This window comes from Hyperolius riggenbachi, chromosome 11 (assembly GCF_040937935.1).
Source record: "Hyperolius riggenbachi isolate aHypRig1 chromosome 11, aHypRig1.pri, whole genome shotgun sequence".
NCBI lineage: Eukaryota > Metazoa > Chordata > Amphibia > Anura > Hyperoliidae > Hyperolius > Hyperolius riggenbachi.
The window spans coordinates 203,538,453-203,557,165 of record NC_090656.1 but is presented as its reverse complement, the minus strand read 5'-3'; the positions used below and the strand labels follow the sequence as shown (position 1 = coordinate 203,557,165).

Genomic DNA, 18,713 nt, shown 5'->3' with positions numbered 1-18,713 from the left:
GTGCCACTGAGCCAGACTATCACAGAGAGATACTCTGCTTCTACCTGTGCCACAGAGCCAGCCTATCACAGAGAGATACTCTGCTTCTACCTGTGCCACTGAGCCAGACTATCACAGAGAGGTACTCTGCTTCTACCTGTGCCTCTGAGCCAGCCTATCATAGAGAGGTACTCTGCTTCTACCTGTGCTACTGAGCCAGACTATCACAGAGAGGTACTCTGCTTCTACCTGTGCCACTGAGCCAGACTATCACAGAGAGATACTCTGCTTCTACCTGTGCCACTGAGCCAGACTATCACAGAGAGATACTCTGCTTCTACCTGTGCCACTGAGCCAGACTATCACAGAGAGGTACTCTGCTTCTACCTGTGCCACTGAGCCAGACTATCACAGAGAGGTACTCTGCTTCTACCTGCGCCACTGAGCCAGACTATCACAGAGAGATACTCTGCTTCTACCTGTGCCACTGAGCCAGACTATCACAGAGAGGTACTCTGCTTCTACCTGTGCCACTGAGCCAGACTATCACAGAGAGATACTCTGCTTCTACCTGTGCCACTGAGCCAGACTATCACATGGAGGTACTCTGCTTCTACCTGTGCCACTGAGCCAGCCTATCACAGAGAGGTACTCTGCTTCTACCTGTGAAACTGAGCCAGACTATCACAGAGAGGTACTCTGCTTCTACCTGTGCCACTGAGCCAGACTATCACAGAAAGATACTCTGCTTCTACCTGTGCCACTGAGCCAGACTATCACAGAGAGGTACTCTGCTTCTACCTGTGCCACTGAGCCAGACTACCACAGAGAGGTACTCTGCTTCTACCTGTGCCACTGAGCCAGACTATCACAGAGAGATACTCTGCTTCTACCTATGCCACTGAGCCAGACTATCACAGAGAGATACTCTGCTTCTACCTGTGCCACTGAGCCAGACTATCATGGAGAGGTACTCTGCTTCTACCTGTGCCACTGAGCCAGACTATCACAGAGAGATACTCTGCTTCTACCTGTGCCACTGAGCCAGACTATCACAGAGAGGTACTCTGCTTCTACCTGTGCCACTGAGCCAGACTATCACAGAGAGGTACTCTGCTTCTACCTGTGCCACTGAGCCAGACTATCACAGAGAGATACTCTGCTTCTACCTGTGCCACTGAGCCAGACTATCACAGAGAGGTACTCTGCTTCTGCCTGCGCCACTGAGCCAGCTTATCGCAGAGAGGTACTCAGCTTCTACCTGTGCCACTGAGCCAGCCTATCACAGAAAGATACTCTGCTTCTACCTGTGCCACTGAGCCAGACTATCACAGAGAGATACTCTGCTTCTACCTGTGCCACTGAGCCAAACTATCACAGAGAGGTACTCTGCTTCTACCTGTGCCACTGAGCCAGACTATCAGAGAGGTACTCTGCTTCTACCTGTGCCACTGAGCCAGACTATCACAGAGAGGTACTCTGCTTCTACCTGTGCCACTGAGCCAGACTATCACAGAGAGGTACTCTGCTTCTACCTGTGCCACTGAGCCAGACTATCACAAAGAGGTACTCTGCTTCTACCTGTGCCACTGAGCCAGCCTATCTCAGGGAGGTACTCTGCTTCTACCTGTGCCACTGAGCCAGACTATCACAGAGAGGTACTCTGCTTCTACCTGTGCCACTGACCCAGCCTATCACAGAGAGGTACTCTGCTTCTACCTGTACCACTGAACCAGCCTATCACAGAGAGGTACTCTGCTTCTACCTGTGCCCATGAGACAGCATATCACGCAGAGGTACTCTGCTTCTGCCTGTGAAACTGAGCCAGCCTATCTTAGAGAGGTACTCTGCTTCTGCCTTTGCCACTGAGCCAGCCTATCTTAGAGAGGTACTGTGCTTCTGCCTGTGCCACTGAGCCAGCCTATCTTAGAGAGGTACTCTGCTTCTGCCTGTGCCACTGAGCCAGCCTATCTTAGAGAGGTACTCTGCTTCCGCCTGTGCCACTGAGCCACTCTCAAAAAGCTCAAAGAGGAGAGGTGAAGAGGGAAGTAGTGCAGTGCCAGTTACAGTAGGAGGCCAATCAGAGTTGCCACAGTGCAGTATCGATTCTCTCTTTTTCTTTTTCATTTGAGAAGTTTTATTTTTACTCTTTACATAAGAGAATTAGGTTATATATTATATTTTTTTCTTTCACTTATGTGTTAAATAATAGGAGCACATAGAATCCCATATTATATACAGTACCTATGATATAATGTAGAGAAGTGCTTGTTTAGTTTAAGATGATGGTATGTTAAACTCTGTACACTTAAAAATGCCTTTCTGTATCGCAAATTGCCACTCAATAAAATGTTTTGAAAACAAATTATTGGAAGAAGTCAGATAGAAGAGGGAGGTACTCACAAAATGAGGTTGCTATGAAGGACAACCGAGGTTGCTATGATGGGCAACCAGCCAATAAGGCTTTTGGAGAATATTCATCTCCACAGGGGTACAGGGGACTTCTCAACAATAGAAAGCTTTTCAGAAGACTCTGATCACAGCCTGCGTGAAAAATATGCCTTGTGTATCAGCTTTTTTGTAGCAAAGTCAGCGTTGGGAAGGCAGAGGCTGTACCATGTAGATAGGTGCCACTTCTCTGTCACTATTCACAAAGGAATGATTTACTGTTTGTTTCTGCCCTGCCCACACACACCGCTTTCTGACAGATCATATGAGTACAACTGAGGGATTTGTCAGATACAAAGAAAGGATCTGAAAAGAAGGACCTGTACTTTATTTCTGTACTTGCATGCTTACACCCACCATTCAGAATGAGCTCTTCCTGGCTGTAATCTCTGTTTACTTTACACTGCCTGAACAGAGAGACACAGGAGCAGAGCTGCAGCTGATGAGTTATTTACACACATGTAATGCTATATTTCTGCTTTCTATCATTCTGAACAGATTCCATTCACAGGATTATAACCAATGAGGACTGTTTCTGTATGCTGGATGTGCTGAATACAGTCCTCCATAATAATGCCCACAGTGAAAACTGTTCTCTGTAAATGTCTTTTTTCTTCACACAAAAAATGAAATGATGAAAAAAAGCCTTTGCATTGCTATCTGCTAGTAATTACTGGAAATATACACTCACCTAAAGAATTATTAGGAACACATGTTCAATTTCTCATTATTGCAGTTATCGAATCCAGGGCTTTTCAATGTTTTCACTCACTGTACCACTTTTATCACCTGAAAAATTTGAAGTACCACCAGTGTGCCAGCACAATAGATCTGACCAGATCAGGCTCGGCTTTTACCGCGCATACACTCACACCAACAAGGAGATCTTTGAGGGGTTCCAGCGCTGGATCCCCTCTACTGAGGAGGAAGAGGGAAGCTTCTTTAGGATCAAGAGGCTTCCTCCTCCCGGGGCACTTTTTTCTTACAGGTACACTTTAAGAAAAGGGGGGAGGGCATATGGTAGGGGACTAGCGGGAGGCATTGGTGGGGAGGCAGAGGAGCGAGTGAGGGGTAGCCAAACTTTGTGGAGGCAGGACGGGACCAGGACAAGCGGCAGGTGGGCAATTAAGTAGCAGACAAACTTGGAATGTACCACCTGGCCAACAGCAAAGTACCACTGGTGGTACACGTACCACAGGTTGAAAAGCCCTGATCTAATCAACCAATCACATGGCAGTTGCTTCAATGCATTTAGGGGTGTGGTCCTGGTCAAGGCAATCCCCTGAACTCCAAACTGAATGTCAGAATGGGAAAGAAAGGTTATTTAAGCAAGTTTGAGCATGGCTTGGTTGTTGGTGACAGATGGGCCGGTCTGAGTATTTCACAATCTGCTCAGTTACTGGTATTTTCATGCACAACCATTTCTAGGGTTTACAAAGAATGACGTGAAAAGGGAAAAACATCCAGAATGCGGCAGTCCTGTGGGCAAAAATGCCTAGTTGATGCTAGTGGTCAGAGGAGAATCGGCCGACTGATTCAAGCTGATAGAAGAGCAACGTTGACTGAAATAACCACTCGTTACAACCAAGGTATGCAGCAAAGCATTTGTGAAGCCACAACACGCACAACCTTGAGGCGGATGGGCTACAACAGCAGAAGACCCCACTAGGTACCACTCATCTCCACTACAAATAGGAAAAAAGGCTGCAATTTGCACAAGCTCACCAAAATTAGACAGTTGAAGACTGGAAAAATGTTGCCTGGTCTGATGAGTCTCAATAGAGTCAGAATTTGGCGTAAACAGAATGAGAACATGGATCCATCATGCCTTGTTACCACTGTGCAGGCTGGTGGTGGTGTAATGGTGTGGGGGATGTTTTCTTGGCACACTGTAGGCCCCTTAGTGTCAGCTGGGCATCGTTTAAATGCCGTCGTTTAAATGAGCATTGTTTTTGACCATGTCCATCCCTTCATGACCACCATGTACACATCCTCTGATGGCTACTTCCAGCAGGATAATACACCATGTCACAAAACTCGAATCATTTCAAATTGGTTTCTTGAACATGACAATGAGTTCACTGTACTAAAATGGCCCTCACAGTCACCAGATCTCAACACAATAGAGCATCTTTGGGATGTGATGGAACGGGAGCTTCATGCCCTGGATGTGCATCCCACAAATCTCCATCAACTGCAAGATGCTATCCTATCAATATGGGCCAACATTTCTAAAGAATGCTTTCAGCACCTTGTTGAATCAATGCCACGTAGAATTAAGGCAGTTCTGAAGGCAAAAGTGGGTCAAACACTGTATTAGTATGATGTTCCTAATAATCCTTTAGGTGAGTGTATGTGGCATTTAGAATTGTAGTTAACTTTGATAGTTGTCCTTTAAGGCAAATATCACTTCATCAGGCCAAAATTCAGTGCCAGCATTCTAATCTTTAGCCGATAAAGGGAGGGGGGACACCAAGAGCCCAATAGTGTGATATTGTATAGATGATAATTAATAATGAGTAATATAACAATTTAATACTCACAAACCAGGGTTACCATTAGGCAACCACTGTGAAGGCAGGTGGGGAGATTAACCTGACCCCACTCAGGATTAAAAGTCGCTCTCTGTAGATGGGAAGAAGATGGGTACAACCCTCCACCAAGGGTGGACTTAGCAATATGTAGAAGCTTTCCAGAGGCGCCAATAGAATAAAAGTCACTTCAACGAGCTTAAAACCGATGGGGCAGTGGTGGGCCTATCCCATCCATGCAGACAAAGCAAACAAAGGAAGGACTGTGGCATCAACAGTCAAACAACAATTTATTTATACTCCACAGTTTTCACGTTTCACGGGCTCAATCCCACTTCATCAGGCCAATCAAAAAGGAGCATACAGCTTAACCACACTCTCACAGAGGCGCTCAGTGTGGTTTTGATGCTGTTAAGCTGTATGCTCCTTTTTGATTGGCCTGATGAAGCGGGATTGAGCCCGTGAAATGCGTTGCCTATTTTTACTGTGGAGTATAAATAAATTGTTGTTTGACTGTTGATGCCACAGTCCTTCCTTTGTTTGCTTTGTCTGCATGGATGGGATAGGCCCACCACTGCCCCATCGGTTTTAAGCTCGTTTAAGTGACTTTTATTCTATTGGCGCCTCTGGAAAGCTTCTACATAATCTTTAGCCGAGGTGCTTAATGCTCAGCTAAATACTAGATGCTGGCATTTAATTTTGGCCTGATGAAGTAACACAAAACAACTCACGAAACGCGTTGCTTTAAGTGCAAATAAATTCATTTTCATATCCAACTCGTGCCTCCTTATGGAATTAAGCTACCTTCTCCTTTTTGATTTTATATTTTCATGCATTTTTATCACCTCTGGGTGCCTCTTAAACCCCCCCCCCCCAACCCCCCCCCCCCCCCCCCCCTTGCGATCCTGTTTATAGAGCCAATTATCTATAAGCAGTCTGAGGATTTACCAGACTCAGGTGATGAGGCGTAAAATAATTGTTAAGAAGATAATACTCACTCAGAGATTGCACTATTTATGCAAGAGAAGACTCTGAGTATCAAAATTTCAGGACATACTTCTGATTTAACAAACTGTCAGATTTCTGCCTGGCCACATGGTAAGAAGCACTGTACTGGTTGTGTTCCTTCAGCTGTGTGATGTGTTGTGTAGTTTCTGTATGCGGTCACTAGAGATGCTGTGTTACCTTCACTTCCTGCAGTAAGGCCAGGTTGATCAGCTGAGTGAAGTTGTGTCCGACAGCCGTCAGTGTCTCATTAATGCTGAGCTTCATTGAGGCCAGGTCAATCTCATCCTCCGTCTGGGTGCACCTAATGGTAAAAATAGGACATTCTAGAATGCAGAAGGAAACATGCAATAATTCAGCTGTAAGTGAACATCTGTGGATACCCACAATGCACCACTACTGAATATGCTAATTATCTCTTTATGCCCTTGTAGCCAGGCTTGCATCCAGAACCGCTGGTGTACAGCAAGCCTATAGCTTTACATTTTAAACAGCTATAGGTTTGCTATACACCAACGGTTCTGGATGCTAGCCTGGCTACAGGGGCCTAAAGAGATGATTTGCATATTCAGTAGTGGTGCATTGTGGGTAACCACAGATGTTCACTTAAAGCTGAATTATCACAAGTACCTTCTCTTTTAAGAAGACAAATCACACCAAGCATTGCTTTTTAGTGGGAGGGCTTTTCGGTCTCTTTTAACCCCTAATAATTCCAAGTGGTTCGGGCCACCCCGAGCTGCTTAGTTACTCTAGAATGAGGCTAAGCAATGCCAGTTGCCTTGCTGTCTTGCTGATCCTATAGTCAGATCTGACAAGATTAGCTGCATGCTTGTTTCTGGTTTGATTCAGACACTACTGCAGTCAAATAAATCAGCAGGGCTGCCAGGCAACTGGTATTGTTTAAAAGGAAATAAATATGGCAGTCTCTATATACTTCTTGCTTCAGGTTCCATAGGCTGGACTTACACTTAGGTGCGATGCGTTGTGTTGAGTTGCTTTGGGTTGCAGCATGCTTTTTTGAATGGGATGCAACACCACGCAACTCAACGCAATGCATCTAAATGTAAATCCAGCCTTAAAGTAACACTGTAAAAAATAAGCACAATAATTAAAAAGATTGAAAACTATTTGCTATAACTCAAAATGTGCAGTTCATCTTATTACCAAAACTGAATTAAACTTAATCTGGGAATTTCCTAAACTCTCCATATTCTTAATGATCCCTTCCTTCCCTTTCACGTTGAGCATTTTCCTGTTTACAAAACTGTATTTATAAGGCATTTATTTACTGTATATCAGGCCCGGATTTACATCACAGGAGCCTATAGGCACAGATGTCCTGGCACCCTAGACTTTGCCCTCCATGAACCTACAAACCCCCACCGAACCGCACTGCAAGTGTGCTGGCTGTCCCAGCTGTCACTTCTCCCTTACTTCCCTTGCCTGTCATAGGTAGCTACAGGTGTCCCTTGCCAGAGGTACACTCAGTATTAAGTAGCTAGAGGTGCCCGGACTGAAGGGAGAGCTGGTGAGTGGAATGCTGAAAGTTGGGTGAGTAACCTCTCATTTACATTCTGCTCAGGACTCTGCATAGGGAAGGAGGGAGAAAGACACTCGGGGAGGAAAGCAAGCCACCTTTCCACCATCAGGCGCCTGTAGGCACGTGCCTACAGTGCCACATAATAAATGCGACCCTATATACATCAAGGCTAATCTCATGCTGAGGTTCTCAAGATACCTGTGGATGTTGACACCACATATCTGAACAGACAAAAAAAAAATAATTCTACAACCTTTCCATTTGGTCTGCCTAGTCGGAATTGCTCTGTGCTTGATTCCTCCATCCGACTGAAATCCACCCTTCACTCTATGATTCCAAATATGCAGGCCTACTTCCTGAAGAAATCACACTTCACTGAAACTGTCCTCCTAAAGTGTACAATGACCTCCTTAGATCTAGATCACATGATGAGTATTCCTGGTTTCTTTTTGTTCTTTATTCCTCTTTTGACTGTCTTCTGCTACTGCAAACCCTGCACTCTATTGGCGTGAGGAATATTGCTCTCCCATGCTTCCCCTCACAGGTATAAGAATAACCCTTCAATGTTGTGTTTAATGGTGCTCCATCCTCTCCTTCACCTCTCTGTCTGAGTTTCGCAAGGCTCTGTCCTTGGGCCTGTTCTTTTCTTTCCCTACCATACTCCCCTGGTAATTCCATTTCCACTTCCATCCTACAATATGTACCACTTGAATACTGTAAACACACCTATCAACTTATCTACTCTTGGTCTATATCTGCTTGTCCTAACTGTAATTTTAAAATGGCTGTAAGCCATCGTTTCCGGTTTAGGTCATTTGGGTGCAGGGATCAGCAGGCCTGTGTAAATTATCGGTAATCTGGTGTCCAGGTCCAGGCGGTGAGTTGGGCACCCAATACGGACAGTAGCCGATGGGCTACAACATAGGAAATACTGATTGCAGACAATTGTAGATGATGGTCTACAACCAGCGGTCTTCTGCCCCCGGGATTATTGTTGAGAATCACGAGGGGGAGGTTAGCGCTAGGCACCAGGAGGGGGGTTAGAGTCAAGCAATAGACGATTGGGTCAGTGTTAGGCATTAGTGTGAAAATGGGGGGGGCAGGTTAGTCACTAGTAAAATATTAGTCATGTAAATTACCGATAATTTTACTACTGGCTGCACCAAACGTGTACTCATATTTTCATGGATGACTTAGAGGAAGCTAGAATTTAACCAAAATAAGGCAGAGATCATTATCTCTCTCCATCTCACTCCCCTTCTGTGTATGGTACTATTATTCTGCCTACTTAAAAAGTTCTCCGCCAGGCTTGAAGTTCTCCGTTCAAGCCTTGTCACCTACATTTGCTCAACACCACCAAAATAGACCCCTTCCTAACTAAGGACACCGCAAAAAGTTTGGTGCAGGCCCTAATTATCTCTGTTTTTAACTAGTGTAGCATCTTCCTATTAGGTCTTCCCCTCAACCCACACAACGTTCATCAGGGCTTCCATAGAGGCAAAGGGGGCAATTGCCCCAGGGCCCTAGAGCCTGTAGGGGCCCCCAAGAGTTGTTGCCCCCCCTCCAACTATGGTGACCCCATACATGCCTGCAGAGAATGAGCAAGAGAGGAATGTGGGAAGAGTGTAGAGCACGGTGCTGCCTCCTGTGTCCTGCCTGAATTAGGTAAGACCACACTGCGTGTACACTCTGGATTTGTAAGGGAAAAGAGGGAGGGGAATAATGGGGACCCAATAATGCTTTTGCGGACATACGGACACCTGGGGATTGATTCACTAAACCGTGATAACTCATATCACGGACGTTTTCGCAAGGATTTTCAATATCGTTTTTGCGCACAAAAATTTGCGATCGCGCACAAACGCAAAAATGCAGCTGGAACTGGAAGTGTGGTGGTTGATCCCGGGAGTCAGCTGGAAGACTGCAGGGGGGGGGGGGGGGGGTTCGGTGGCCTGTATTTGCTCGGGGCTAGAACTGGCCCTGATTCACCACTTTATGGTCAGTCTTCAATACCTGACTTGTCCAACCTTACCACCATTCCCTCTCTGCTACCCATTTCTGCAAATCCTTTCACTGGCTTCCAGTCAACACTATGACATTTATGACATTTAAACAGCACTGTCCTGCCTTCAGATCATTTTATGGCTTATACCCTACCTACCGCATCCATCTGCTCTAATCTCATGAACAAGTAGTTCAAATCACCCCCACAATTACAAGACTTCCCTTGGGCTGCTTTCCCTCAGTAGAATTCAAAATTGCTTTACATATCTTCTGTTCTTTTATAGTGTGTGACTGTGGTGAGGACATTAGAGTGTAAGGTCCTCTGGAGCCGAGACTGATCTGAATGGATCAGTGATCTCTGTACAGCACTGTGGAATATGTCAGAGCTATATAAATGTATATTAATAGTGTGACTGTGGTAGGACATTAGAGTGTAAGCACCAGTGGTGCAGAGACTGATGGGAATGGATCAGTGATCTCTGTACAGCACTGTGGAATATGTCAGAGCTATATAAATGTATAATAGTGTGACTGTGGTAGGACATTAGAGTGTAAGCACCTGTGGTGCAGAGACTGATGGGAACGGATCAGTGATCTCTATCTGTACATAGTGTTGGGCGAACATCTAGATGTTCGGGTTCGGGACGAACAGGCCGAACATGGCCGCGATGTTCGGGTGTTCGACCCGAACTCCGAACATAATGGAAGTCAATGGGGACCCGAACTTTTGTGGTTTGTAAAGCCTCCTTACATGCTACATACCCCAAATTTACAGGGTATGTGCACCTTGGGAGTGGGTACAAGAGGAAAAAAAATTAGCAAAAAGAGCTTATAGTTTTTGAAAAAATCGATTTTAAAGTTTCAAAGGGAAAACTGTCTTTTAAATGCGGGAAATGTCTGTTTTCTTTGCACAGGTAACATGTTTTTTGTCGGCATGCAGTCATAAATGTAATACATATAAGAGGTTCCAGGAAAAGGGACCGGTAACGCTAACCCAGCAGCAGCACACGTGATGGAACAGGAGGAGGGTGGCGCAGGAGGAGAAGAAGGCCACGCTTTGTGAGACACAACAACCCCGGCCTTGCATGAGGGCAAGAAGCGTGCGGATAGCAGGCTTTGTACCGCCATGCAGTCATAAATGTAATAAAGATAAGTGGTTCAATAAACAGGGACCACGCGGCAACGCTAACCCAGCAGCAGCAGACGTGATGGAACAGGAGCAGGCGCAGGAGGAGAAGGCCACGCTTTGTGAGACACAACAACCCAGGCCTTGCATGAGGGCAAGAAGCGTGCGGATAGCATGCTTTGTACCGCCATGCAGTCATAAATGTAATAAAGATAAGTGGTTCAATAAACAGGGACCACGCGGCAACGCTAACCCAGCAGCAGCAGACGTGATGGAACAGGAGGAGGCGCAGGAGGAGAAGGCCACGCTTTGTGAGACACAACAACCCAGGCCTTGCATGAGGGCAAGAAGCGTGCGGATAGCAGGCTTTGTACCGCCATGCAGTCATAAATGTAATAAAGATAAGTGGTTCAATAAACAGGGACCACGCGGCAACGCTAACCCAGCAGCAGCAGACGTGATGGAACAGGAGGAGGCGCAGGAGGAGAAGGCCACGCTTTGTGAGACACAACAACCCAGGCCTTGCATGAGGGCAAGAAGCGTGCGGATAGCATGCTTTGTACCGCCATGCAGTCATAAATGTAATAAAGATAAGTGGTTCAATAAACAGGGACCACGCGGCAACGCTAACCCAGCAGCAGCAGACGTGATGGAACAGGAGCAGGCGCAGGAGGAGAAGGCCACGCTTTGTGAGACACAACAACCCAGGCCTTGCATGAGGGCAAGAAGCGTGCGGATAGCATGCTTTGTACCGCCATGCAGTCATAAATGTAATAAAGATAAGTGGTTCAATAAACAGGGACCACGCGGCAACGCTAACCCAGCAGCAGCAGACGTGATGGAACAGGAGGAGGCGCAGGAGGAGAAGGCCACGCTTTGTGAGACACAACAACCCAGGCCTTGCATGAGGGCAAGAAGCGTGCGGATAGCATGCTTTGTACCGCCATGCAGTCATAAATGTAATAAAGATAAGTGGTTCAATAAACAGGGACCACGCGGCAACGCTAACCCAGCAGCAGCAGACGTGATGGAACAGGAGCAGGCGCAGGAGGAGAAGGCCACGCTTTGTGAGACACAACAACCCAGGCCTTGCATGTGGACAAAAAGCGTGCGGATATAGCAGCAATGCTTTTTGCCGCCATGCAGTCATAAATGTAATACAGATGAGAGGTTCAATAAACAGGGCCCGGAAACGCAACACCATCCCAGATGTTCATTGGTCATGTTACTTGGTTGGGGTCCTGGAGTGTTGCGTAGTCATTTCCAATCCAGGATTGATTCATTTTAATTTGAGTCAGACGGTCTGCATTTTCTGTAGAGAGGCGGATACGCCGATCTGTGACGATGCCTCCGGCAGCACTGAAACAGCGTTCCGACATAACGCTGGCTGCCGGGCAAGCCAGCACCTCTATTGCGTACATTGCCAGTTCGTGCCAGGTGTCTAGCTTCGATACCCAATAGTTGAAGGGTGCAGATGGATGGTTCGACACAGCTACGCCATCTGACATGTAGTCCTTGACCATCTTCTCCAGGCGATCGGTGTTGGAGGTGGATCTGCACGCTTGCTGTTCAGTGGGCTGCGGCTGCATGGGTGTCAGAAAATTTTCCCACTCCAAGGACACTGCCGATACCATTCCCTTTTGGGTACTAGCTGCGGCTTGCGTTGTTTGCTGCCCTCCTGGTCGTCCTGGGTTTGCGGAAGTCAGTCTGTCTGCGTACAACTGGCTAGAGGAGGGGGAGGATGTCAATCTCCTCTCTAAAGTCTCCACAAGGGCCTGCTGGTATTCTTCCATTTTGACCTGTCTGACTCTTTCTTCAAGCAGTTTTGGAACATTGTGTTTGTACCGTGGATCCAGAAGGGTATAAACCCAGTAATTGGTGTTGTCCAGAATGCGCACAATGCGTGGGTCACGTTCAATGCAGTCTAGCATGAATTGAGCCATGTGTGCCAGAGTCCTACCAGAATCCTCATCATCCTCTTGTGAGCGTTGTGATAGTTGTTGTGATGCATCATAGTCGTCACCTTCCTCCTGGTCTGCTTCTGCTGACCATTCGCGTTGAATTGTGGAAGTCCAACGTGCACCGCTCTGGCCCTCGTCAGTGGTGGCATGAAATTCCTGCTCCAACTCCAGCTGTTCCTCCTCCTCTTCTTCGTCATAGCTGCTGGGGCCAGCGTTCCCTGAGGCGGATGGCCTGATGTTGGTACCATCACGCTGATCGTTTTCTCCTTCAGATTCCCCCAGTTGCATCATGACAGCTGTTTCCTTGATTTTTAACATCGACCTCTTCAGTAAACACAGCAGTGGTATGGTAATGCTGACTGAAGAGTTGTCACTGCTCACAAGCAACGTGGATTGCTCAAAATTTTGGAGGACTTGGCAGAGGTCCAACATGTTGGCCCAATCGGATCCACAGAAGCTTGGCAGCTGGCCGGATGCGCCTCGGTACTGCGCCGTCATGTACTGGACCACTGCACTCTTCTGCTCGCAAAAGCGGGCTAGCATGTGCAGCGTAGAATTCCAGCGCGTAGGGACATCACACAGCAAGCGATGGTGGGGGAGATTGAAGCGCTCCTGCATCTTGGCGAGTGCCCCCGAAGCAGTACTGGAATTTCTACAATGTTTGGACACTCGACGCACCTTCAACAGCAGATCGGGCACGCCTGGGTATGTCCTCAGGAATCGCTGAACTACTAGGTTCATCACGTGCGCCAGGCAAGGGATGTGTGTCAGCTTAGCCAACCTTAAAGCGCGAATGAGATTACTCCCATTATCACACACAACCATGCCCGGTTTCAGGTCCAGCGGTGCCAGCCACAAATCCGTCTGTTCCTTTATTCCCCTCCAAATTTCCTCCCCTGTGTGCTGCTTATCCCCAAGGCAGATTAGCTTCAGCAACGCTTGCTGACGCATGCCAACAGCTGTGCTGCACTGCTTCCACGATCCTACTGCTGCTGGGTTAGCGTTTCCGGATGAGGTACAGCTTTGAGATGCGTTGGAGGAGAAGGAGTCAGAGAGGTAGGTGCTGCTGTTATCCAGTGGGAGGGACGGCGGTGCAGCTGTTTGTGGCGTGGGCAACACCCGTGCCGTAGCAGGTGAGGAATCGCTGCCAGGCTCCACAAGGTTCACCCAGTGCGCGGTAAGGGAGATGTATCGACCCTGGCCGAACGCACTCGTCCAGGTGTCAGTGGTGAGGTGAACCTTGCAGGCAACGGCATTCTTCAAGCTTCGGGTTATTTTGCTGACCACGTGCTCATGCAACTCAGGCACTGCAGAGCGTGCAAAGTGGTAGCGGCTGGGAACCACGTAACGTGGGATGGCCACTGACATCATGCCCTTGAAGCTGTTTGTCTCCACCAATCGATATGGCAGCATTTCGCAGGCCAGAAGCTTGGCTATGCTGGCTGTTACTGCCACGGCCCGGGGGTCATTTGCTGGCAATTTCCTCTTGCGCTCAAACATCTCCGACACAGACAACTGAACCGTAGCGCTGCACACGGAAGGGCTGTTGGTTGTTGTGTTTGATGAACACTGGGAGACCTCAAGAGCACTACTCCGGAAAGTGACAGTGTCAGCGTCGTCTGATGTTTGTGAATGTTGTGAACCACGCAATGGCTGGGCTACTGCTGCTGCTGAGGCGGGTCTGGTGAACCCAAGGGAGGCAGTGTTGTTTCTGGTACCCTGTCCTGACGCGTTTGCCCAAAGAGTGGGATGTTTGGATAGCATGTGACGGCTCATGCTGGTGGTGGAGAGGTTGTTAATATTTTTCCCCCTGCTCAGGCGGGTCTTGCACACCTTGCAAATTGCCATGGTAACATCCTCAGTGCAGTCTTCAAAGAAAGCCCAGACTTTGGAGCACCTGCCTCCTTGCTGGCGATTTCTGTTTGCTCCTCTTTTGCCTCTCACTTGAACTTCCACGCTTGTGGTGCCTGAAATTGCGCGCCGCCTACCTTGTGGCACAAGGCGAACTCGTGCAGCAGTGTGTTCTTCAACAGACTCATCTGTGCTGCTGCTACGACGGCGATGTTCTCGTTCACAAACAAAATCTGGGTCTCTGTCCACATTGTCCATACCCTCCTCTTCCATCTCCTCAAACTCGTCATATGTCATTGTGGGCCACCGCCGTGGAGTAGAGCTCCCCACAACAACCTCTGCGCAGCACACTCCAACGTCGTCTTCCAGATCTTGTCGGCCGACCTCCTGCAATTGCAACCCCTCCTGCCCAAATTGCTCTGGGATTTGGGTTTCCGAGTCCTCTTCGGACTCGCCTTGTATTTCAGTGCGCGGTGCATTTCCCACAGTTAACGGTTGTGAATCCAGGCACAACATTTCTGGCTGTTCCTCCATTGACCTTTGAAAGGTGGAAGTTTGTTGGGCTGGGAATAGCTCCTGCGAATACCCCATTGTGTCCTGAGGTAATTCATCGGACTGGTTATCTGGCAGTTGTGTGCGTGGTGTCGCTGCCGGTTGTGTCAGCTTTGTGCCCACTGGCTCCTTGTAACTGGCTGAGGACTCGGACCTCGTGCGTGATGTGCTGGTGCTGCTTAACCCACTGCTGGACGCTTGAGAGGTCATCCAAGTAATTATCTGGTCCTGTTCTTTTGGATTTGTGAGGGTTGTTGTCCTGGACAACATGGGCGGTATTGAGTGGGTTTTCTTGGGTGCTCCCCTGTGGCCTGTACGTGAACCGTCAGGGGAAACACCTCTTCCCTTGCCCCTCCCTCTTTCACCGGATTTCTTCCTCATTTCACTTATCCTTACAGTACACGCTGACTGGCAGCAGTACAGTGGCAGTACAGAAATGCTATACAGTACCACTATTCCCAGCAGCGACACAGAGCACAATGCTATACAGTGACGGGTGAGCGGTGTACCACTATTCCCAGCAGCGACACAGAGCACAATGCTATACAGTGACGGGTGAGCGGTGTACCACTATTCCCAGCAGACACAGAACAGTACACAGAATGCTATATAGTGTGGCTGAACGAGCGGTGTACCACTATTCCCAGCAGACACAGAACAGTACACAGAATGCTATATAGTGTGGCTGAACGAGCGGTGTACTACTGTTCCCAGCAGACACAGAACAGTACACAGAATGCTATATAGTGTGGCTGAACGAGCGGTGTACTACTGTTCCCAGCAGACACAGAACAGTACACAGAATGCTATATAGTGTGGCTGAACGAGCGGTGTACCACTATTCCCAGCAGACACAGAACAGTACACAGAATGCTATATAGTGTGGCTGAACGAGCGGTGTACTACTGTTCCCAGCAGACACAGAACAGTACACAGAATGCTATATAGTGTGGCTGAACGAGCGGTGTACTACTGTTCCCAGCAGACACAGAACAGTACACAGAATGCTATATAGTGTGGCTGAACGAGCGGTGTACCACTGTTCCCAGCAGACACAGAACAGTACACAGAATGCTATATAGTGTGGCTGAACGAGCGGTGTACTACTGTTCCCAGCAGACACAGAACAGTACACAGAATGCTATATAGTGTGGCTGAACGAGCGGTGTACTACTGTTCCCAGCAGACACAGAACAGTACACAGAATGCTATATAGTGTGGCTGAACGAGCGGTGTACCACTGTTCCCAGCAGACACAGAACAGTACACAGAATGCTATATAGTGTGGCTGAACGAGCGGTGTACCACTGTTCCCAGCAGACACAGAACAGTACACAGAATGCTATATAGTGTGGCTGAACGAGCGGTGTACTACTGTTCCCAGCAGACACAGAACAGTACACAGAATGCTATATAGTGTGGCTGAACGAGCGGTGTACTACTGTTCCCAGCAGACACAGAACAGTACACAGAATGCTATATAGTGTGGCTGAACGAGCGGTGTACTACTGTTCCCAGCAGACACAGAACAGTACACAGAATGCTATATAGTGTGGCTGAACGAGCGGTGTACTACTGTTCCCAGCAGACACAGAACAGTACACAGAATGCTATATAGTGTGGCTGAACGAGCGGTGTACTACTGTTCCCAGCAGACACAGAACAGTACACAGAATGCTATATAGTGTGGCTGAACGAGCGGTGTACTACTGTTCCCAGCAGACACAGAACAGTACACAGAATGCTATATAGTGTGGCTGAACGAGCGGTGTACCACTATTCCCAGCAGACACAGAACAGTACACAGAATGCTATATAGTGTGGCTGAACGAGCGGTGTACCACTATTCCCAGCAGACACAGAACAGTACACAGAATGCTATATAGTGTGGCTGAACGAGCGGTGTACTACTGTTCCCAGCAGACACAGAACAGTACACAGAATGCTATATAGTGTGGCTGAACGAGCGGTGTACTACTGTTCCCAGCAGACACAGAACAGTACACAGAATGCTATATAGTGTGGCTGAACGAGCGGTGTACTACTGTTCCCAGCAGACACAGAACAGTACACAGAATGCTATATAGTGTGGCTGAACGAGCGGTGTACTACTGTTCCCAGCAGACACAGAACAGTACACAGAATGCTATATAGTGTGGCTGAACGAGCGGTGTACTACTGTTCCCAGCAGACACAGAACAGTACACAGAATGCTATATAGTGTGGCTGAACGAGCGGTGTACTACTGTTCCCAGCAGACACAGAACAGTACACAGAATGCTATATAGTGTGGCTGAACGAGCGGTGTACCACTGTTCCCAGCAGACACAGAACAGTACACAGAATGCTATATAGTGTGGCTGAACGAGCGGTGTACCACTGTTCCCAGCAGACACAGAACAGTACACAGAATGCTATATAGTGTGGCTGAACGAGCGGTGTACTACTGTTCCCAGCAGACACAGAACAGTACACAGAATGCTATATAGTGTGGCTGAACGAGCGGTGTACTACTGTTCCCAGCAGACACAGAACAGTACACAGAATGCTATATAGTGTGGCTGAACGAGCGGTGTACTACTGTTCCCAGCAGACACAGAACAGTACACAGAATGCTATATAGTGTGGCTGAACGAGCGGTGTACTACTGTTCCCAGCAGACACAGAACAGTACACAGAATGCTATATAGTGTGGCTGAACGAGCGGTGTACTACTGTTCCCAGCAGACACAGAACAGTACACAGAATGCTATATAGTGTGGCTGAACGAGCGGTGTACTACTGTTCCCAGCAGACACAGAACAGTACACAGAATGCTATATAGTGTGGCTGAACGAGCGGTGTACTACTGTTCCCAGCAGCGACACACAATGACTGGGGGGGACCCTGGCTAGCGTGGCTGGAGCGCGAACTACCCTGCCTGCCTACCCAAAGCTAAACCCACAGACAAATGGCGGAGATATGACGTGGTTCGGGTATTTATTTACCCGAACCACGTGACAGTTCGGCCAATCAGAGCGCGTTCGGGTCCGAACCACGTGACCCGTTCGGCCAATCACAGCGCTAGCCGAACGTTCGGGGAACGTTCGGCCATGCGCTCTTAGTTCGGCCATATGGCCGAACGGTTTGGCCGAGCACCGTCAGGTGTTCGGCCGAACTCGAACATCACCCGAACAGGGTGATGTTCTGCAGAACCCGAACAGTGGCGAACACTGTTCGCCCAACACTATCTGTACAACATTGTGAATAATATGTCAGACCTGTGTAAACATATAGTACTAATAAATAATAATAATAATAATATCTCTTTAGTCTACAGACCCAGCTTACCTCTCAGTGATTTCAGTGAGTTCGGAGCACTTTTCCATTAATAAGGTTTCGTACTGTGGAGACATCACACAGAAGCATTATCACCATCATCATCATTTAGAGTCGGTGTGAATAAGGTTTTTAGGATGCATAAACATTAAGCTTGTATCCTGCAAGACGGTAAATATCCCCCTCTCTGCCTATGGAATCTATAAATAGCCTGAATCAGGGTGTCAGCAGTCCGAGCAGCAAAACAGCTACATTAGCCGGCAACAAGTCAATTGCTGAGGCGTCACTGTTCATCCGCGCCCCCTGATTGCCTCACTTTTCTGCAAAACTACTTCATTAAAAGTTATTAGGCGCTTGGTAGAGCCGCTAACCCATTATTTCCCCCATTATTTGCCGGG

General features: G+C 47.9%; 1 protein-coding gene across 7 annotated transcripts in view; it reads right to left on the bottom strand.

Moving 5' to 3' along the window:
• Positions 1-18,713, bottom strand: part of INSC (INSC spindle orientation adaptor protein) — a 309,535-nt gene that overhangs the window by 106,568 nt on the left and 184,254 nt on the right. For all 7 annotated transcript variants that reach the window (XM_068260115.1, XM_068260117.1, XM_068260118.1 and 4 more), the window contains 2 exons: positions 18,328-18,380; positions 6,144-6,267 (listed from right to left, as the gene is read on the bottom strand). In XM_068260115.1, coding sequence (XP_068116216.1) covers positions 6,144-6,267; positions 18,328-18,380 — 177 coding nt within the window. The remainder of the gene's footprint in view (positions 1-6,143; positions 6,268-18,327; positions 18,381-18,713) is intronic.